Source organism: Balaenoptera ricei, chromosome 8 (assembly GCF_028023285.1).
Source record: "Balaenoptera ricei isolate mBalRic1 chromosome 8, mBalRic1.hap2, whole genome shotgun sequence".
Lineage (NCBI taxonomy): Eukaryota > Metazoa > Chordata > Mammalia > Artiodactyla > Balaenopteridae > Balaenoptera > Balaenoptera ricei.
Genome location: NC_082646.1, coordinates 110,448,817 through 110,470,290, shown reverse-complemented (window position 1 = coordinate 110,470,290; position 21,474 = coordinate 110,448,817). Strand labels below are relative to the sequence as shown.

The 21,474-nt window shown below is 60.2% G+C and overlaps 1 protein-coding gene across 1 annotated transcript; it reads right to left on the bottom strand.

Annotated features, from left to right (window-relative positions):
* Positions 1 to 7,776: 7,776 nt before the first annotated feature.
* CCND1 (cyclin D1) lies at positions 7,777 to 20,605 on the bottom strand. Its single transcript, XM_059932258.1, has 5 exons — positions 20,234 to 20,605; positions 18,462 to 18,677; positions 17,784 to 17,943; positions 13,776 to 13,924; positions 7,777 to 11,144 (listed from the first exon to the last, which is right to left on the bottom strand). The coding sequence occupies exons 1-5, from the start codon at positions 20,429 to 20,431 to the stop codon at positions 10,980 to 10,982; spliced, it is 888 nt and encodes a 295-aa protein (XP_059788241.1). The 5' UTR covers positions 20,432 to 20,605; the 3' UTR covers positions 7,777 to 10,979.
* Positions 20,606 to 21,474: the final 869 nt, after the last annotated feature.

Sequence of the window (21,474 nt, the reverse complement as noted above, 5' to 3'; positions counted from 1 at the left end):
GGTTCTGAGGGGCAGGACTCCAACATGAATTTTGGTGGGGACATAATTCAGCCATAGGGTGAATACAGGGTGGCCTGTAATAGCCACCCTGTCTGGCTGCCTGGACGGACTTAACTTGGGAGAGAAGAAGGCCATTTCACTTAAAAGTTGAAGTTACTTTGGGACTTCCCTCGTGGCAGAGTGGTTAAGAATCCGCCTGCCAATGCAGGGGACTTCGGTTCCAGCCCTGGTCCGGGAAGATCACACATGGTGCGGAGCAACGAAGCCCGTGCGCCACAACTACTGAGCCTGCGCTCTAGAGCCCACGAGCCACAACTACTGAGCCCGCGTGCCTAGAGCCCGTGCTCTGCAACAAGAGAAGCCACTGCAATGAGAAGCCTGCGCACCGCAACGAAGACCCAACGCAGCCAAAAATAAATAGATAAATAAATAAATTTTATTAAAAAAAAAGTTGAAGTTACTTCATTTTATTTTTTAGAACATTAGTAATTGGGAATAAGCAGGCTAATCCATCCTCCCCCTGAACTTACCACGTTGGAACTATACTCTCAGAGGCACCGTGGTGGGTGGTGGGAAACACCCACCCACAGGCCAGATCCCAGCCCCGGACGCTTACTTTTACTTCACGTTCAGCTTGTTTTTCTCTACCCAGTGGTGAGAAAAGAATGAAGTGATTTGGAGGAAGGGATAAGAAGTCTTATTTACCGAGTGGCTGCTCGTGGCCGCCTTGACCTTCCTTGGGTCACTGAAGTGTCCACAAAGCCTATGAGGTGGGGTCGCTGCCTGGCCCGCTCACCCCGGCAGATGGGGGCCTGGGGCTCCCAGTTGAGTTGAGTGATGTGCCAGCGGTCGCAGTAAGTGGCTGACCTCAGGCCTAAGCACAGCGGGGGTTAAGGGGTTTGCTTAAATTATTCTTAGCCAGAACAGACTCTCATTTTCCCGATAATTCACAGCCTGTCTGACCAGTCTTGCATCTAGCTGATCGCGGCAGAGACAGTCGGCTTTACGGGAACGGACCCGTGCTGGCTGCAGTAGGAGAGGCAGGGACCGCGTGGGCCATCAGCTGCCCTCGACCCTCTGAGCGTGGCTCATTAAGGGACGGATGGGGAGCCTGGAGGTGGGGTGGGGGGCGTTCAGCTCTGCCTGGGGGATAAGAGAGTGGGAAGGTGGGCAGGAAGCCTTCCTGGAGGAGGTGACCTTGGCATGACTTGCTTTGTAAGCTTTCATTTGAGCTCAGCACCGTGGAGAATGTCTCTTCCACCCTACCTGAAAACACAATGTAATTTGGAGAGATCAAAACCTGTAAGTAACTGGTGAGGTCGTCCCAAGTCCACAGTTATTCCATTCCTTAGTGAGTGAAGTGAGGAACCGGTCTGCGGCCCAGGAAACGTGTCCCCAAGCGAGTATGATCCATCAGAGAAAAGCGGGCACTGCGTTCAGTTCTCACAGGACACGAGAGTCGTGCAGGTGCTGGGCCAGGCCCCCAGAGGGACGGGCCTATCCAAGCCACCAGGACTTAGGGGCTCAGGGGGGCTTCAGTGTCCCAAGAAGGACAGTCACTCCTTGCACGTGAACTTCTCCATAGCTCTGATGGCTGATTAAACTCCTCACCTTACATGGAGGCCCTTGCTGGTGTGTCCCTTGGGGGCCCCCGTGGAGACAGCACTTCGGCCCCATCTCCCTGGTGCCCTTTACCAGATCAGCTGGGCCTTGGGTCCCTAGGGTTGGAGCGATACCTGAATATGATCCTGTTTCTACCCACTCAGGAGTGTGATGGGGCCAGGGGACCCCACGCCCCAAGTAAATGGCCATGGAACTGAAGACTTAGTGGCGGGCTGTCTGCATCCTTTCAGCAAGGATTTATTGAACTTCCATTATTTTTGGTGGGCATGCGCCCCTGAAATCCCAGGGTGCTCCACGAACAGGTTCCCTAGCTCTGAGAGCTCAGACACATCTGTTGAGTTGAACCATGTCCCCTAAAAGATATGACCAAGTCCCAGCCCCTGGTACCTGTGAATGTGACCTTCTTTGGAAATAGGGTTTTTGCAGCTGTGACTCGGGTGTACGTTATGGTGGGTTGTACTAGAGTAGGGGGCCCTATGTCTCACATGACCGTGTCCTTGAAGAGGAGAATGCCATGTGAAGAGAGACACATGGAGGAGAGACAGCCGTGCGAGAGCAGAGACTGAGAACGGAGTGAGGCGGCTATAAGCCAAGGGACGCCGGGGGTTTCCAGCAGCCACGAGACCTGGCGGAGGGAGCACGGCCCCGGCCTCCAGGACTGTGAGAGAATAAATTTCTGCTGATGTAACCACCCACTCTGTGATGGCTTGTTATAGCAGGCCCAGGACACTGATAACGGGGTCTGGGCTGTCGTTTGGCCGTCTGCTGAGTGAAGAGGCAGGACGCGGTGATGTCCAGACCCTTCTTCCTGGCCTGATGTGTGGGGAGCTTCCTTCTTAAGGCATTTGCCTCAGCTCCCTGGTCTCAGCTGCTCTGAGGAGCAGGTGGTACCTATGCCCCAGAAAGACGCTGTTATCTCAAGGCACAGGAGCCCCCTGGCTCCCTCCCCTGAGAGGCTGCTGCCTTTGGGGGGCCCCGCTGGCTCTGTACAGGGGCCGAGACAGGGTCTGCCAGTGAAGGCTGGCTCGAAGCTCTCCCCTGGTCTCAGCCCCTGTTGTTTATATCAGTAATGCATGTTACATCTAGAGAAGGTAGAAAACACACATACGGTGTGATAGTTAAGCAGCTTTGAAAATGCTAGGAAACTCATATCAATTGGACTCAAACAGTAAGGGGCAGTGATGGGCAGTCTGCAGCAGCTCGTCTGGAGACCTGGTCCCCCTCTTGCGCTCCTGCACGACCGGCTTCACGCTCGGGCTCCATCCTGCGGCCGCGGCACCACGGGTGCCCCTATCAGGGCAGAAGGGCTGTGCCAGCCCCCAGGAGTCCTAAGGAACAGGGTGGAGTGCTCTCTTTTCCAGAAGCTCCAGAAAATGTCGCCCTGAGTCTCGCTGGCTGTTAGATTTCACACCCACCCTTGAACCTGCCACTCGTCCTGGGGGGCAGATGTGCTGTTGGCTTTGAGCCCATTGGCGCCTGTCCTGGAGCTGGGGATGGGGTCAGTCCTACCTGAGCCACAGAGCTGAGAACGGTGGTTCCCACCGACTGAAATCTGGGTGCTGTCAACACCAGGTGGGGGGGCTCAGTGTGGGCACAAAGACCAAGAACTGCCAGAGGAGGGAAATAAGCATGGCCTCGACCACCCCTCGGGGACCAGCGGGGCCTCCTTGCACACCTGGACGATGCACGGGATGGTGGTGGTCACACTGACAGTATGGTGACGTTTACTGAGTGATGCCTGTGCACCAGGCACTGTGCTCAATGCTTCATGGACGTCGAGCCATTGGTCCTCGCGTCACCCCAGGAGGCGGTCACTGAACAGATTGACTGAGCCCCGCTTCCGTGCTGGGTGTGTCACAGATGCTAGGATGCCCTCGCAGAGCCGCCCTTCTTATAGACGTGACTATCCCCATTTTATGCATGAGAAAGTTGAGGCCCAGAAGGCGAAGCCGCACATCCTGAAAGCTGCAGAGCTGAGATCCAACTCCTGGGTCTTTTCCTCTAAAACGTGCTCATGTGTGAGAGAGTGTTTTTCAAACAACGACTGACCACGTCAGACGCCACTGCCAGCATGCCTGGCCGCCCTTCTCCGGGCCAGCTGACCAAGACTCTGCCCTGACTGCAGGGACCGCTGACTTGAAGTCTTGGACGTGGGTGGACCTGACCTCAACCCCTGGGCCTCCTGGCAAAGCAGGGCCGCCCCGAGTGCACGCACTGACCGTTGGGTGAAAATACTCAAATGAAGACTTCGTGCGTTTTCTTCAAGCCCATTTTTGAAGACCTCGTTCTCAGCAAGGCAGCCAAGCTGACTGCCAGGGGCGCAGGCCCCAGAGACACAAACTCGGCCACTGGCCTGGCTCGGTCAGTTCCCTGCTGTGGGATCCTGGCTCAGTTACTTCACCTCTCTGGGCCCCGGCTTACTCGTCCCCAACAGGAGTCGGCTCGCTCCCACCCTCAGCCCAGATCCCGCCTGGCTGTGCTCGTCGCCGTACTGTCCTCCGCGGCTGCCTGCTCCATGCGGTGGAGTCGAGGAGCTGGATGGAGGCCGTGGCCAGCAAAGCCCCAAACACTCACTGTCTGGCCCTTTGTGGAGAAGCCTGCCCACCCTTGACCCGGAAGATGGGAATACTTGTACCTGCGAGAGGAACGTGGGCTCCACAGGGCCCCCTCGCCAGTGTGTCCCCTGCCTGTCACCAACCCCTGGGGGCTATTTCAAGATTTAGGGAGAGGACTTCCCCGGCCTTCCAGTGGTTAAGACTCTGCACTCCCAATGCAGGGGGCGTGGGTTCGATCCCTGGTCAGGGAACTAAGATTCCGCACGCCCTGCGGCACAGCCGTAAAAACAAAACAAAACGACAACAACAACAGCAAAAAGATGTAGGGAGAAATGGTGTGTTTGGCCCTTAGCACAATGCCTGGCCCCCAGTACGTGCTGGGTGAACTTGAGCTATTGTCCTCCTGCGATGGGACCAGGGAAGGAACACCGCCCGGCGTGCTCGGGGGCTTGGGGTCCAGAATGCGGGGCGACCCTCCAGCTAGACGGGTCTGCGCTCGAGGGACCGCCCTGGGGAGGCTATCTCGCTGCTAGTTGGAACTTGAAAGGATTAACAGACGCTGCCGTCTTTGATAGGCTCCGGGCCGACGGCAGCCCTTGAGCCAAGAGCTTCCCCATCCTCCTGTGCGCCCTGTGAGTGGCGGTGACAGTGCCCCCGGATGTGGGCCTCCGGCCCTCGTCCCCGGCGCTGCCCGCCCACCGGCCGCGGCTATTGTCTGCTGGGCCGAGGTGTGGCTCAGGGCAGGGGCTGGCGGGCAGGGGGACTGTGGGAACGGATTAGAGGCTGGGGGCTTGTGTCCCCTCTGCATAAACTCCTGATCAAAGACATTCCTGGGCTGACAGAGCCCTGTGCACGGCGGAGGCCAGCCCAGCGTGCGGGACACACGCCCCACGCAGCCGCCCCCCGGAGTTGGGGTTGGCCTCGTGGTGGGACAGCTGAGCCCCGCTGCTGCCGGGCTTCCAGGAGGGACGGGCTCAGAGGGAAGGTGGGGAGCCTGGCGCCCAGGGTCCCAGCAGTACCCACCTCTGCAAACACGCCTGCCCTGGGGCCCCTCGAATCTGGGGTCCTGGCAGGCAACTGACTCGCCTTAGTGCCCAGGCTGTGTCCTGGGGCCTTTTCAGGGTGAAGAGGTGCTCCCGGCCCCTGGGGAGCCCCCCAGCCCCCGACTCCTCACAACTCGGGGTCTGCCCACCACACCCGGGCCAGGCAGGGCCCAGCCCTCGGCAGCTCACAAAGCCCGCAGCCCGCACGCGGCCCTACTGCTCAGCACCCGCTGAGTGCAGGCGGGGGGCAGGGCGTGGGCAGAGGAGGACCAGCCAGACAGCTGTCCTCAAGGGCTCACAGCCCGGAGGGGAAACACCACGTGTAATGGTTCCTGGACCACCCAGAGCCACCTGTCCGGGGCAGGGTGGAGAACACCGCAGAGTCTTATGTGAGCCTGGGGGAGAGCAGGGGGTGGGCACTCCAGCACAAACCTGGAGGCCGGAAGTAGTCTGGTGTGTCCTGCAGTCCCCTGGGCAGAAACTTCGGGGAATGAGGAGTCTGAGGCTGGGGGGAGACGGGGGTGAGGCTGGGGGGACATCGGGTGAGGCTGGGGGGAGATGGGGGGTGAGGCTGGAGAGATGGGCCAGGTCCCAGGACCCCGGATGGAGCTAGAAGCCTCAGGGGGTTCTGGCAGAGGGTGGTGGGCCCGCCTGGGGCAGGGAGACTGGCTAGGAGGCAGGGAGGCCCCAGGTGAGTGGCCGTGGGCCGGAGTGAGAGCAGGCGTTCGGGCTTCCGGGAGGGGGCAGCGGAGTGGACACGGGAAGGCTTTGTCTCCAAAGGCCAGTTTTTGTTTTCCTGATACGCACAGGGCAGCCAGACCCCCACGGGGGGGTCCCCACGAGGGGATGCCCGAGCTGACGCGGGCGGTTGGAGAGGTCTGGGCCCGTGGCATAACAGAGGAGGCCACTGCCCGTCCTCCGGGGGCCTCACGGCTGGGGAGACGGCCCTGGGGCGCTCCGGGCCCCTCCTCGCTTGGTCCAAATCCTCTGTGTACTTTGGGTCCCATCTGCGCCCCTGCCCTTGCCTACCCTCCTCCCCCTGTGCCTCACGAGGCCACCCCCGTCATGCCCTCTTCCTTTCCACTGTCCGACCTGTCAGCCCACAGATAGATTTTCCACCTGAAACATTAGAAACCGTCAAACAGCCCCGCAGGTCTGGCGTCCTGTGCGTCCGCCTCCCTGTGGCGGGAGGCGGCCCCCCGGCTTCCTCCGCCCGGATTCTCGCTGGAACTTAACGCAATCAGAGTGCTGCCCCTGTTCCTCAAGATACCCCGAGGCCCTCGCGGCTTCGGAGCCTCGCTTGGGCCCCTCTATACGCCCGTGGTCGTCGATGTCATTGGGCCCCGGTGCTGACACAGACCAGCGGGTCCCCGGGGCTGAGCCACCGCGGTGGTGCAGAGCAGGCCCTGGGCTTCAGGGCACTTCCCGGGGCTCTGGCCGTCCCTCGGTCCCCTGCTGTACGGGACCCCCTTTCAGAGCACCCTGTAGGGCCCGGGGGCGGGAGCCTTGCCTCACATCCCCACCCAGCCGGCGAGGGGGGAGGCAGCAGTTCCGGCGCTTGCACAACCCACCTCCTCCCAGAAGCTACAGGCCCCACCGACCCCGTGGGCACCCCCCAGGCAGGCTGGCACACGGCAGGCGCTTCATTAGGGCTGCGGTGAACTGACCTGGCAAGTAGTGCCATCCTTGGCGCGTGACCCAGGCCTCCTCCTGGCTCTGGAGCGCTCGCTGAATGCTCAGCTGGGGGGTGAGGGCACCTTGGGGTCCCCCAGGCTCTGGGAAGAGGCCCCGGCCCCGCAGAGCTGGGACCAAGATCCACTTCCCACCTCCACCGGCGTTGGGAACGCGGCCAGTTCGCAGGCATCTGGAGCCCAAAGGTGGACGTCACAGGTGTCCACCAGGCCTCCCAGGTCGCCGGGTCCGTGTGAAAGGCCACTGGACCGCTGCCCGGACACTGGCGTTGTTCCCCCCCCGCCCCGAGCTCAGGGCACCTTGGGGCCATGATTCACCCAGAGCAAACAGCAGTTTGCGCCAGAAGAGGGTTAACGCATTTATTTACTTTCCTATCTGCAAATAACCTAGGAGGGCGAACTGGCCAGACGTGGGCTGGGAGGCGGCTGATCAATCGGGGGTCATGTCACCGGGGCCAGAGCCGTAGTCTGAGGTGGTCGGGGCCGCCCGCAAGCCCGTCCTCAAACTCTGGGGGGTCCACGCGGCCCTCTCCCACTACAGACCCCTGGTCCGGATTTCCTCCCGGCTGGGAGGGCATCACACTTTCCTTCTGCATCACCAGGGGACCGCTGGCCACGTCTGGAGGCATTTTTGTTGTCACGACCGGGGTCAGTCCTGTCCTCTAGCGGGTGGAGACTGGGGATAAAAAAGCCCAACAGCCCACGGTGCCCAGGGCAGCCCCCCATGACAGATGATGGCCTGGCCCCGGTGTCCGCAGGGCCGAGGCGGGCCCCCTACCCGCCTACCACCCCCATCCAAGGAAATTGGGGCGCACGGCCCTGGCTCCCTGCCCGCCCCAGGAAACAGACAAGCGGGCACTGCACTGGGGTTTTACCAATTTTATTTCTAGACTTTTCACGTTTGTCTTGTTTCCTGCTGGAAACGTGCTGGTTACATGTCTGTGCTGGGAAACACCGTGGTGTGCAACCAAAAACACACACAGACCCCCAAGTGCCTGCCCGCCCAGACCCTCAGACTTGCGGGTCACGGGGCAGACTCCCTGTGCTCCCAGACCTGCCACTGGCCTCTGGCCTTAGAGCGCACACATCTCACCCCCCACCACGGACAGACCGTCCCTCATGGACCCCGTTTGGTTCAGACAGAGACGCCGCGGCCAGAATGGTTGAGGTAAGCGGAAGCAGTGTTCCTGCAGGGGTGGGGTGGGGCGGGTTTGCACCTGCCAATGGCCTTGAAGCGCACGGGCTGCCCCACCTGGGGCCGCCGCGGACGGTGCAAATCCAAATCCTTTTGGTTCGGCAGCGTGTTAGGCGGCTCTTGGGCACACAGCACTGTTGGCTGGCTTCACTGAGATTTGAAGTCTCTTTAAAGGAGCATTTTTGCTATAATGACCAGAACAACAAACAGAACACTAATAACAGATACAACACACCCCAAACTGTGACACAGGCCAGAAGCGATTCCAATCATGCCAAATGACCGAGTCCTACAGCACAGCACCACAGTGGCACATTAAGACATACTTGTTACAATAATAATAATAATAATAATAATGCAACTTTCATAGCTATACGCAAAGAACGATATGGGCTGTAAAAACTACGATGATGGTAAATCCCAGGTCAGATGGAGAGTCCAGCATAACAGGCGCAGGGCAAAGGAAACGGACATGGCCTGTCTCCAGAGACACCCGGGGGTCCTTGTGAACGCGGCCCGGCGGGGTGGGGATCCCCACCAGGTCCTTTTTGGGATCTCGTCCGCGTGTCTGTCTGCCGAAGCAGCAGACAGAGCCTGACCACCTGGTCTGCAAATGGCTAAGTGAAGCTTGAGGTATTGTGAAACAGGAACCTTTTTGGAATAGAGCAGTAATCACATTAAGTCAAAATTGATCACATTAAAAAAAAAAAAACAAAACAAAAACCAAAAAAAACCCAACAACACTACCAAAAAAAAAAAGGCATCCGTAATACATTTTTTCTATGAGAAAATTCAAACTAGAACATGGCAGTATATGACATTGTAAAACAAAAAAAAACTGATTCTCCAATAGCAGCAAAACAATGTGAAAGAATAGAGAAGCGATATGCATCTGTTTCCAAACTGTACTGGGAAGTCATCGGTAGCAGCGAATAAAGAAAATGGAGCCGCAGCCTGTCCCTCGCGTGGTCCCCGCCCACCTCCCCTCCGCACACTTCCTCCCTCACCTCCTCGCTCCCTTCAACACTCCCTACAGAATAATTACAAAAAGGTACATAGCCAAGATGTGCAAATTATCTAGCGGTTGCTAAATTTCTTTTTTGAAAGGAGGGTTCGGGGATGAGATCGTATTGGAACTGAACTTGGAACTGAACTTGTTTCCAGCATCCTAATTGTGCTTATAACTCTGACACCTCTCCAGTTGGATCACTCTGTGAAAAGCCAATCAGGCCAAATTAGCCAAATCCACGTCTTTGTGTTTTTTTCTCGGGATTTTTTTCCCTCTTTTATAAAAGGACCTAACTTTAACAAACTGTCCTACACCTGCAACATCTAAGGCAGAAAAGTGTGTGTGTGTGTGTGTGTGTGTGTGTGTGTGTGTGTGTGTAAATCAAGGGGAGATTGCATTACTTTATAAATCATACTGGCCTTACGAACATCCTCTGCAATAAATATTCTTTTTAGCCTTAACTATAAATTATATATTTTAGTGTTTAAAAACCTTCCGTTGCAAAACATCTAAAGATAACTCTGAAACTGCTGGTTCTCTAGGTAAACCTTTAAGGCCCCTACTTTCAAACACCAGTTGGCACTGAAGGATCCCTAAACTTCAACTTCTCTACAGAAAAGGAAAGGAACACATCATCCTGGCAGTGTGAGAATGAATGCACATTTTCTTCTCCTGGACCGGAACCTAGCCCTCCAAAATATCATCTCCCTTTCGCTAACACCATATTGACAAGCACCTGCCTCGCCATCCTGTCTGCACCCAAGTACTGGAATATTCCCAAACCATTCCATTAAGAAACCGTTCCCCGCCCCCTCCACACACAGCATACACAGAGATGTCACCTAGAGACTGAAAGTGCTTTGAAATGGAATGGTTTTGGAATATTGAGAAGGAACAAAAAAACAAAAACAAAAAACAAAAAAAACAGCTGTAGATTTCACCTGGATGTGAGCAGGCTGCAGATCTGTTGGGTGAAAAACCAGCACCTCATAAACAGGTAACTACAAAAATATGAAGATTATAAAAATAGAATATATTAGGTCACTATTGCGGTTTCTCTTTCTAGTAGCGGACGCTAGGAGTCGGAGGTGGCCTTCCGTCACCGAGGCGCAGGCTGGCGCCCGACAAACCCCTCAGGTGGTTGGTCCACACGCAGAAAGAGGATCAGACCTTGAAAATGCCGAACTCTACGCTACCCTAGCCGAGAGGTTACATCAGCCATGGACAAGGTCAAGGTTACATGCCTACCTACGAAATAAAATAAACAAATGACTTATAAAGTGACTACATGCATAAGCGAGATACAGGATGCCTAGAACCGCTTTAAAGCTGTGCCCTTAGGAAAAGCACACGGGGAGGGTTCTATCTAAAACCCTCTTCTACTTTAAAAATGGGTTGTGGACTTTTTCCTTTTTTTTTTTTTTTTTAACGTTTTCATGCTTTTTGTTTGTTTGTTTGTTTGTTTGAAACACATAAAGAATCAAATCTAATCCTCCCCTGCAGACTCGCTCCTTGTGTTAACGCCTATCCTTATAACACAGAGACACAAACACATGAATATAAAAACTAGTTGATTACGGGCTATAACATCCTCTATTTTTGTAGCACAACCCTCCTCCCCCCTCCAGCTCAGGGTTATGCAAATTCTATTTTTTCCTCTCCTTTTTTTTTTTTTTTTTTTCTTTTTCTTAAACATAGGTTTTCGGGGACGTTTCTTTTCTTTTGCTTAACTCAGAGACAGAAGGGAGAAAGGGCAAAGGAAAACACCAGGACACTGAGGAGCGGGCTGCCTTCCGACGGCAGCCGGGCCTGGGCGGCTCTGTCCGCGGAGCCCGGGCCGGCCCCTCCCCCGCCGCGGCGCCCTCAAATGTCCACGTCACGCACGTCGGTGGGCGTGCAGGCCAGGTCCACCTCCTCCTCCTCCTCCTCCTCCTCCGCGGCCTTGGGGTCCAAGTTCTGCTGCTGGGCCTGGCGCAGGCTGGACTCCAGGAGGGCTTCGATCTGCTCCTGGCAGGCGCGGAGGCAGTCCTGCACGAGACGGGTCCTCAGAAGGGGGGTCCGCAGTGAGGGGCCCCTTCCCAACGCTCACCTAAAACGCCGCCTCCCCCGAACCCGGGAAGCCGCTGCCCAGACCCCAGGATCGACAAGTGTGCACCCTGTTTGCCCACCAGCTGCCCTCCCGCCCTGAAAAGCCCATGCCAACCAGGCCATGGTGAGCCCACTCAGGACCCAAGGGCTCCGGCGGACACAGACGCTCCTGCCCACCTGCCCCGAGTCCCCTGCCTGCCCGGCCCCTCGCTGGAACTCCTCGCCAGGGCTCTCATCTCCGGCCCCAGGTTCCCACCAGCCCCACCGCTGCCCTCAGCGAATTCAGCGCCATCTGATCCAGCATGGGGAGGCCCTCTGAGCCCCGCTTTTCGGACTTAACCTCTGCCGTGTCAGCCCTCGCAGTGAACCCAGCATTCCGTGATGAATGGCCGTCAAAAGCGTTAGGCCGTGCTTGACCGAGGATGAATGCCGGGCGGCCCTGGGGCCTTTATCCCTGTCCTCTCCCGTTCGGGCCTGCGTCCTGGGAGACGCTCCGGCCGCACACAGCTCCCGGCAGCGACCACCCCGCATGTTCAATGGAGAGGAGGAACCCCGGAGGCCGGGGGCCTCTCCTGGTGCCACCGCGGGCAAGTCTCCCAGCAGCTCGAAGGCGCCGCCCGCAGCCGGGCGGCCACGGCTCCCGGATCTGAACAGAGAGGCTGTCCCAACTCCTGGGATGCCACACGGGGCTTCTGTTCTAGAACCAGGGAAAGGCTCCAGGGCAGCTTGGGAAATAGACCCACGCCTTTCCCACGGGAACGAGGTTCAGCATGGGGAAGGCGCTGCTAACCTCCTCCTAGATGGGGCTGGAAACGGTGTACCCCGCCCCGAAGAAGTGAAGCCGGGCCAAGAGGGCTTCTGAGTGAATCCCTGGAGATCTCCCCCAAGGGGACAGGGCTTATGGGGCGGGGGGGCTTTCCTACCCACCCTTTCAGTATTCGTCACGGCAGAGGAGGAGGCAGGGAAGGTGCAAAAGGCCCCATTTTACAGAGGAGGAAACTGAGGCCCAAGACTCCTGACGGCCCCCTCAGGCTCTGATCCAAACACCCACCACGGCCTACTGAGGCCCGAGAGCCTCCACCCACCCACTGAAGGCAGCCCCCCGGGGGCGGCTCCCTGGCCCCTGCAACTTGGGGGGCCGCGCGGTGGAGCGGAGAGCACAGGGATGCAGGAGGGGCCTCCCCTCTGTGCAGGCCCCGGCGCACCCTCCAGCTCCACGGCCCACGCTCCCTCCTCCCAGCAGCCTGCTTGGCGCTGCAGCCTCAGCCTGTGAGAGCAGACTGTGACCACGGGGGCAGCTCCAGGGAACGGCGCACTCAGCCACGCCCCGGGGCCTCCACAGCCCAGAATTTTCTGCGTCCGAGCTCAGCGACGTTTGTCGACGTTTGTCGACGTTTGTCACCCGGTCACCAGACTAACGAATTTCAGCCTCAACTGATTCCTCCCACCATCCCTCAGCCGTAAGGCATTTTGCTTCAGATCTAATTAAAATAATCTCTCTTCAGATAAGGGATCATGCAGCGATTTCCTACCACTGTCTGTAGACAGCGCTGTTTGTGGCGTTTCTAGCTGGGGGATGGCGCTGGTCCTGGCAGCCAGGCGAGGATGACTCCCCCTCCCAGGGGGCCACCAGGCTGCCCGCGCCTACAAACAAGAAGGCACCCCCCCCCCACCCTCTGGGGGTCACGCAGGCTGGCGGCCAAGCACCGTTGGCAGAGGACAGGAAGGCATCCATCTCACACCCAGCTTTCCTCCCCGAGCCTCCTGGGCGCTCGAGGGTGGACCACCAGTAGCGGCCAGAGCCGGACCTGGACCGGGGATCAGGGTCAAGGCGGTCACCTGCTCCTACTCGGGACACTAGTGGGCCTGGCAGTGACCCCCGCCACCAACCTCGCTGGTCTAATTTGGTGAAGCCCCAAACCCTTGTAATTGTTATTTTAATTCTTTGAGAAAAGAAAAGAAAAGAATGGGGAATAAGACAATGGCATTTTTAAGTAAAAAGATACAATGGACTCCGGCTTCCAAAGCAGCAGCCTCTCAAAGGGGGTCATAAAAACAAGTTGTCTGTACCAGGCCCATTGTGGACGGGAGACCTCACAGGGGCCCTTGTAAAGCGGCCATTTATCGGGCGTCCACGCTGTTGCCCAGACAAAGCTCGACCGGGCCTCACCCCACACACCATTAGGGCACGGATCATTGACCCGGCCTGCCGTGTGGCCCCTCTTCCTGACGGCCCCCCGCCACAACCCCAGGAGGAGTTTAGGCTCCTGGGCGCCCCTGGGACCACCAGAAGCCTGGGAGGACCCTCCCGCCCATCGGCAAGTTCTGGGAGGTGTTTCTCCTCCCAAAGGAGCCCCCCAGGAGACGGGGAGGAGCGGCCCCCAGGCAGCGTGTGCCAGGGCCACGGCCAGGTCCTGTGCCTCTGGACGCAGGTGGCCGCCTGTCCCCCACGTGGCCCCAGCCCCTGCCACTTCCCACCAGACGACTGCAGCTTGGGACCCCCAGGCCCTGGATGCTTCTAGCACCCGGCGCCGGCCAGGCCCCCCAGCCGGCGCCGGAGCGGTCACTCACCGGGTCACACCGGATGACCTTGGAGAGGAACCGCGTCAGGCGGTGATAGGACAGGAAGCTGCTGGCGCTTCCCAGGTGCAGGCCTTGCACCGCGGCCACCACGCTCCCGGCAGCCACCATGGAGGGCGGGTTGGAAATGAACTTCACATCTGCGGAGAGGGAGGGAGGCAAAGCGGTTGTGAGTGGGGACGCAGCAGGACCCCTGTGACCTGGACCCCCCCCCCACCCCCGGGCCCCTGTCCCGCAGATGGCTGATCTTGAGGGCGTGGTCAGGAAGTGGGCGCCAGCGAGAGCAGAAGCCGGGCCGGACTCTGATCACGAGCTTGCGACGCTCATTTCAAAACAGCACAGGGGCTTCCCCGGTGGTGCAGTGGTTAAGCCTCCGCGCTCCCAGTGCAGGGGGCCCGGGTTCCATCCCTGGTCAGGGAACTAGATCCCACAGGCATGCTGCAACTAAGAGTCTGCATGCCACAACTAAGGAGCCCAAGTGCTGCAACTAAGACCCAGTGCAACCAAATAAATAATGTTAAAAAAACAAAAAAACCTCCCCAACACCTTCCCCCCACCCCGCCGCCAACAGCAGAAATGCTAACCAAGAGAACAGCTGCTGGAAGAGACAACGGGGTGGGGGGGGGAGGAGGCACCGTGGCCTCTGCAGAGGGGTCATCGCTCACTCCCTTCTCTCAGCACGTGAGCCTGTGAATGTATCACTTATTCACAAAAGCCTGACAAAAGGAGAGGCGGGGAGAACCCGCAAGGAAGCAGACACGTCCCCTACAACACTAACCCCAAGTACCTGCGCTGCCAGGTCCCAGGGGGAGTGGCCGTCTTGCACATGGGAAGATGGGCCCAGGGAAGCCCCCCACTGCCCTCAGATGCTTCTCCCCACTTCATCTGCCTCCAGGGACACGGCAGGGCTATAGCGTTACTTCATCTGCCCGTCCTCGGCCGCTGTCCGCAAACTGCTGGGAAACCCTGCACCTCTGGGCAGGTGGGCTCCAGGGTCACCTCCTGGCAGCTCACTGACATGGGAACTTCTGGTTTCCCCCCTGGCGGCACACTTGTCATGGACGTAAGGGCAATGGAGAGGGGACCCAGCACCTGTGGGCTGCCTTTCTATCGCTCCCAACGAGAAACTCCTGGCAGGGGAGGCCACTGATTGCAGCGTCTGAACCAGGGGGCCTCTCAGCGTGGAGCCGGGCCCTGGAAGGTCAGCCCCTATCACCTCATCCTGTGCCCAGAAACTGGACGGTGAGCTGAGTGGGAGGGGACTGGGCACAAAGGGAGTGCGGCCCCTGGGGGCTGGGGCACCACCCGCCCCCCCCACTGGCCCGAGACTTCATCCCTGAGAATAAACAGGCAGGGCCCCTCATTCAATGGAGCGGGAGCCAGTGGAGGGGTGGGAAGGAAGAAAGGCAGCCTCACTGAAGGGGCGACAAAGCTGCTGCTGGGCGCTCCGACCACTTAAAGAAAGCCCCTCACAAGGCGCACCCTGTCTCCCCTTTAAACGGGAGCAGTTCCACCCAGTCTGAGAGCCAGGAGCCAGCGATGAGAGGTTTTCATGGAGGCCAATCAGGACCGCACAGAAATCGCTGAGGCCAGAACACAGGTTCTGACTGGCTGCAGCTCGAGACCCCGGTCCAACAGGGAAGGAATAACTAAACACAGGCTGTGTGTGTGTGCGCACACGCACGTGTGCGCGCGCCTTGGCGGGTTTATGGGCTTAGATGAGAAGCCTGCATATTTCAGTTTGGAAGCTCCAATAGCTGTTCCTCTTCACTGCCCGGCTGCAAAGAGCCCAGCGGGCCACAGCCAGGGTGGGCATTGGAGCTGCACCGCTCCGCTGACCCTGCTCAGGCCCATTCATTCAGCTCAGTTATGTGCCAACCTCAAAGAGATAACTCACCGGCCGCAGCCCAAGAAACGCTCTACTGCGTGCACACATCCGTACACATGTTAAAAGCAGAGCAAAACCCAACTCTGTGCGTGGGTGACGTGCCCCCTCCCGCCCCCATGCACACCCGGGAACCCAGGTCTGCAGGGCGCACGGACCAGGGAGAGCAGAGGCCACCCTTCCCCCGCCGGACCCCCGAACCTTTAAAAGGGACCCTTGCTACGCGGAGAGCAAAATATCTCCCGGGACTTTTACTCAGGCCTCCACTTCACAAAATCTGTTTGTTTTTAGGCTGTAATAGGTCGCTCTCATCCTGAGAGGCCCCCTTGTGACTAAGGACACGGCTGCGTGTCAGTTAGGTTCCAATGGACCAGGACCCGGTCGTGGTGGGGTGCCGCTCCCCTCCCTCCCCTGGCCTGCCTGTCCCCCACCGGGGCCCACCGAAGCTAACGCATGTGAAAAGCTGGGTCGCCCCCCGCCAGCCCTCCACCTTCACCCGAGGTGTGCCCAGGCCGGGAGTGCCGGCTGGGCACGGTCTCAGTAGCTGCACCAGGCACATTCACAGACTCTGCGCCCGGCTTCTGCGCTGCCAGCACCCCACGCAAGCTACACACCCCGCTTCCTGGGGTCCTGGGAGAGGGGGAGGTCCAGGCTGCCCCAGGCATCCTGGGGGGAGGGCATGCAGGAAGTGTTCTTTGCATTATCTGCGGGAGACTTTGCCGTTTCTCTGAACCACTTTCAGCTCCATAAAAGGCTGCCTGGAGGTCTCTGGAGGCTTCTCTTCTCAGAGGCGTCCCGGCCAGAGAACGCCTCCCTGCCTGCTTGCTGCGCTGGCCCCTGGAGGCTGAGGGGACGCGGGTGAGAGCCTCCCCATCCCCGCCCAAGGGCGGGTGCTGCGGGGCAGGACTGCCTGGCGAGGGGGCGCCCTGACCCCTCAGATTCATCCGGGCCTCTCGTCTGCCCCCCACCCCACGGCTCGCTTGGAAGGACTCAGAAGAGGGGTTCACGCCTTGAGCAGGCAAAGGAAGGTGGGGAGGCCAGCAGAACCTTCCCAGCTCTCCTAACCCAGAACTCCCAGCCACCAGAGCGCCCAGACATCAGGAGAGTGACACGAGGTGGCTGGCTGGGGGGGGGCTCCACCCCTTCCGGGGAGGGGGTGAAGGATGCCAACTCCCCCCTTTGGTGCCCTGTCGCCCTCAGGTCGTTCCGAGTGAGCCCCAAACAGATTTGATGGCTGAGGCCTGGCCAGGGGTAGAGGTGGCCCACAGCAGAGCTGGGCAGGATGGGGGCAAGGGTCCTCCGATCGGGGTTTCCAGGGGTCCTGGGCCCAGCGGGGAGGAAGAGGTCGCAGGGGCTCAGGGGCAGGGCTGGGACAAGCAGAAGGCAGCACCGTGTGTCTCACTGGGTTCTGAGTGACTGGCCGCCTGGGGGCTGGGGAGAGGGCTGTGCCAGGGAGGGGCCCCCAGGGACGGTCCAGAGCGGTGCCGGGGGAGGGACGGAGGGCCTGCTGCTGCCGCCAACCACAGCAGCCCAAGCCCAGGCCGCTCCAAAGCCACTCCCAGGGCAGTGAGCTGAGCCGGCCTGCGGCGCCCCTGGCGGGGCCTCAGGCGGCCAAGCGCCTCTGTTGGCCGCCCCCGCACGAGGGCCGCTGCTGGCCGCCCAGAGCACGTGGTCCAGGCACTGCCGGCCGGCACTCCCCACCCCTGTAGGCGCTCCTGGCAGGTGGCCCAGCCCGGGAGAGGCCAGGAGGGGGCCCCCGCAGCTCAGGCTCCTTGAGGACACGGGAAGGACTGGGGAGCGGGGGGAGGAGGCAGGCTGGACAGCCAAAGTCAACCCTTTTCAGCATGTAGTGACCCCCGCCTGGCGTGGGGAGAAGAAGCCACATCAGCCGGACACAGGCAGGCTGCCGCCCAGCCTCAGCTGCCCGGGCCCGGGAGCCCACACCCCCTCCCTGGAGCCCCAACAAGAAGCCCAGCCCTCTGTTCCCCGGAACACGGAAAGAGGAAAGCTTCTGAAAGCGAAGGAACCTGGGGACCATCTCCTTGGATGGAGAAACCGAGGCAGAGGGCAAGAAGCTCCTCCAGGGGCACCCAGAGGCCCGGCCAGCACCCTACCTGTGGCACAGAGGGCAACGAAGGTCTGCGCGTGTTTGCGGATGATCTGTTTGTTCTCCTCGACCACCGGCATTTTGGAGAGGAAGTGTTCAATGAAATCGTGCGGGGTCGTGGCAGCCAGGTTCCACTTGAGTTTGTTCACCAAGACCAGCTCCATTTGCTGCGTAAATGGAGGCACACGTGCGTAAAGAGAGGCGCAGGCGCGGACCCCAATGGAACAGGAGGCGAGGAGAAGGAATGGGGCATGCTGGAGGGTCCGGGAAGTTAGGCGGACAACGCGCAACCCCACATCCAAACAGAGAAGGTGCCGCTCGCAAAGTCTCCCGTTCTTGATTAAACCCACCCTCCGCGGGTGGAGACCAGAAGCCCGCGACACCTGGAACGCGAGGTCTGGTCGTTCGCGCGGGCCCCTCGCCGCCGCCGCCGCTAGAGGGCGCGCGCCGCCCACTTTTCGCGGCGCTAGGGGCGCCGAGGCGGTGGGAGTCGGAGGGAAAGTGTGAGGTGGGGCGGCGGGGGACCCGTCCGCTCCTCGAGAGCGGCCCCACCGATGTGGCCGCCCTCCCTGGGGGCAGAGGGTCTCTCAGCGGCCCGCAGGGGCCCCTGGGTCTCTGCACCTCCCCCACCCCCGGGGTCCCACGGCTAACGGGGCATCGGGGGCGGTGGGGGTCCCAGGGTTACCAGCAGCTCGTCGGGCCGGATGGAGTTGTCAGTGTAGATGCACAGCTTCTCGGCCGTCAGGGGGATGGTCTCCTTCATCTTCGAGGCGACGAACATGCAGGTGGCCCCCAGCAGCTGCAGGCGGCTCTTTTTCACGGGCTCCAGCGACAGGAAGCGGTCCAGGTAGTTCATGGCCAGCGGGAAGACCTCCTCCTCGCACTTCTGCTCCTCGCAGACCTGCCGGGGCACCGGGGGCCGTGACCGCCGCCACCGGGAGCGCCCGGCCCCCTCTGCGGAGACCTCGCGCCCCCCACCCGGCTCGCGCCAGGGCTGCGGGGCCCCGAGCGCAAGGAGGGTCAGGGCAGGGGGCGGCAGAAGCTGCCGCCGCCGCGCCCCCTTCCCCGAGAGTCCCCCGAACCCACCCACCCGAAACTGAAAGGGAAAGTCCCGGCAAGGCTGGCACAGTGGGGGCAGGAGCTGGCACGGCTGGCCGGCGTGTGCCGCGCGCGGGCGGCGGACCCCAGCCCGCGTGGGTGCTTCGGGACCCTCCAGGCCTGGGGTCGGCACCAAATGGGGTGCAGGGCCGCGGGGCGGGCCGCGGGGATGGGCGCCGCGCTCGCAGCGCCTGCGAGACACAAAGGTGGCGTCCCAGGCCGCCGCGCCGCATTTCCCCAGACGTCATCTTTTCAAAAAATATTTAAAAATATAAAAAAATTAACTGGGTACATAAAAAACCCCTGAAAATGACCCTCAGGCGGTCCTTTACCCAGGCCGGGGGTCGGGAGCTCGTTTCAGGCTCAAGGGAGAGCCCCAGGAATTCAAATTCGGGGGCCCCCCTTCCCCCTGGGCGCGGGCGCTGTTTCCCTCTCGCAAGGGCACCACGCCGCACTTTCAAAAATTATTTTTAAATATTTGCGGTGCACTCAGGAGCCCACTGAAGGCCTGAAAACGTGCCCCTGGACCCCGGCTCGCTCCGGGCAGGTCCCCCAAGCTAAGACCCCTGCAGATGAGGGTCAATCCCCAGCGTCTTGGGGGCCACGCGACCTTGCAGCCCGGCGTGCTCTCCGGCCCAGGCTGGCCGTGCGGGGCGCCCCGGGACTCACTGCTTGAACAAAGGGGCCCCCTCTCCCGAGCAGGGTCCCCTCACAACTGCCCGAGCTCTGGCCCCTCGCCCCTCCCGCCGGTTCCCGGTGGCCGCACGGCCCCTCGCGGCGGCCCCAAGCGCCTCGCCGGCCGCTCCCCACCCCCACCCTGCCCCCAATTATTAATAAACACTTTTGCTTTGCAATAAAAGAACAAAGATGGCGCATAATACTGGCACGAGCGGCCCTTGCATACGTGTCCATGGATATTAATTTAAAAATCAAATCTATGCCCCCTCCCCCTGGAGCTGGCGGCTCAGCGGCCGCGCGGCCGGGAGAAGAGGCGCAGCGGGGCTCTGGCGCAGGCGGGGGCTGAGCAGTGGCGGTCCAGGCGGGGGCCGCAAAGGGCGCCCAGCCTGCGGGCCCCAACCCTGAAGCCAACTGGGGTGCCCCGGCCGTGGCTTTCCCCCAAGGCACCCCTCCTCGACCGCTCCTCCTCAAGGGAATATCTAATGACCCCACCCCCACCCCCTCCTTGTTCAAAAAATACCCAGAATATCTATGTATTTCGGAACTACGATTCCTAGCAACACTCTGGCAAACTTCAAAAGTTGGGGTGGGAGGGAAGGGAGGGCGATGAGTGGCAAAGAAAAGTGGGTTTGCGCAACAAGTCGCAGGAAAGTGCTAACAGAGCCGCCCGGAGCCCCGCACCTCCAGCATCCAGGTGGCTACGATCTTCCGCATGGACGGCAGGATCTCCTTCTGCACACACTTGAAGTAGGACACCGAGGGCGCGCAGGTCTCCTCCGCCTTGAGCATGGCCCGCAGCACCCGGTCGTTGAGGAGGTTGGCATCGGGGTACGCCCGGCGGATGGTCTCCATCTCGCAGCACAGGAGCTGGTGTGCCATGGCTGGGGCTCTGCTAGGCGGCCTGGGGCGGCGGTGGGTCCGGGGCTGGGTCCGCGCTCGGCTCTAGCTCCTGCTGCCCCTCGCCGGAGCGCGCGGACACTGCTGCTCGCTGCTACTGCGCCGACAGCCCTCTGGAGGCTCTAGGACTTTGCAACTTCCAACAAAACTCCCCTGTAGTCCGTGTGACGTTACTGTTGTTAAGCAGAGATCAAAGCCGGGCAGAGAATGGGAGCGGGAAGGAGGGGGGGGGGGCGGGCGCAGGGGGAGGGGGCGCGGGCGCCGAGCGCCGGGGAGCGGCGAGGGGCAGAGCCCAAAAGCCATCCCGGAGGCGCCGCGCCGGCACCGCGCGGAGTTGCCCCCGAAGCCCGGTTTTCATAGAAATGCAAATCGTCCCGAGGCTGCCTTTCTCCCCGCCGGGGAAGAGGGGTGCAGGGGGGCCTGCCGTCCCCGAGTGGGTCCCTCAGGATTTGGGGGGTTGGGTGAAGGTGGCTCTGCAGAGGGGGACAGCTAGGAGGGCGGGCAGGCCACACGCAGCCTGGGGAGACCGCATGGAGGGGGACTCTGGAGTTCGCTGACACCCTATATCTGAGCCGGGAGAATGGGCGCATTTCCGAGAACGCCACGAGGGCACCCACGGGCGGAGAGGCAGCCTAGGAATCTTAGCGTCTACATCTTCTTTCATTTTCATTAACACGTGTAAATTTCAGGAACCATTTAACATTCAGGGAGTCAGGGCAGAGCCGGCAACACTGGTGGAGGCTTCATTCCCGCACACGGGGGGGGGGGGTCGTTGCAAATGCCCGAGGGGGTAACCCTAAATGTTAAAGGGCTTTCAGCCTAGCATGCGCTCGCTCAAAAAATAAAATAAAATAAAATAAATGCCCGAAAATTCCAGCAGCAGCCCAAGATGGTGGCCAGCATTTCCTTCATCCTGTCCTCCTCGCCTGGGGGAATCTGCGGGCTGTCCTTCCTACCTTAGCCAGTCCATTCTTGCGGGGGTCCCCAATCCCCCCCACCCCCGCCCTGTCCCGGCAGCTAGAAAA

Bases quoted from the DNA above. Each gene is read 5' to 3' on its own strand.
- CCND1 (XM_059932258.1), bottom strand. From the start codon at position 20,431: ATGGCACACCAGCTCCTGTGCTGCGAGATGGAGACCATCCGCCGGGCG. The intron at 13,925-17,783 runs GTAGGGTGCTGG...CCCTCTCCGCAG, and splicing joins CGTTGCCCTCTGTGCCACAG to ATGTGAAGTTCATTTCCAAC. The intron at 11,145-13,775 runs GTGAGTGACCGC...CGTCTCGTGCAG, and splicing joins AGGTCATCCGGTGTGACCCG to GACTGCCTCCGCGCCTGCCA.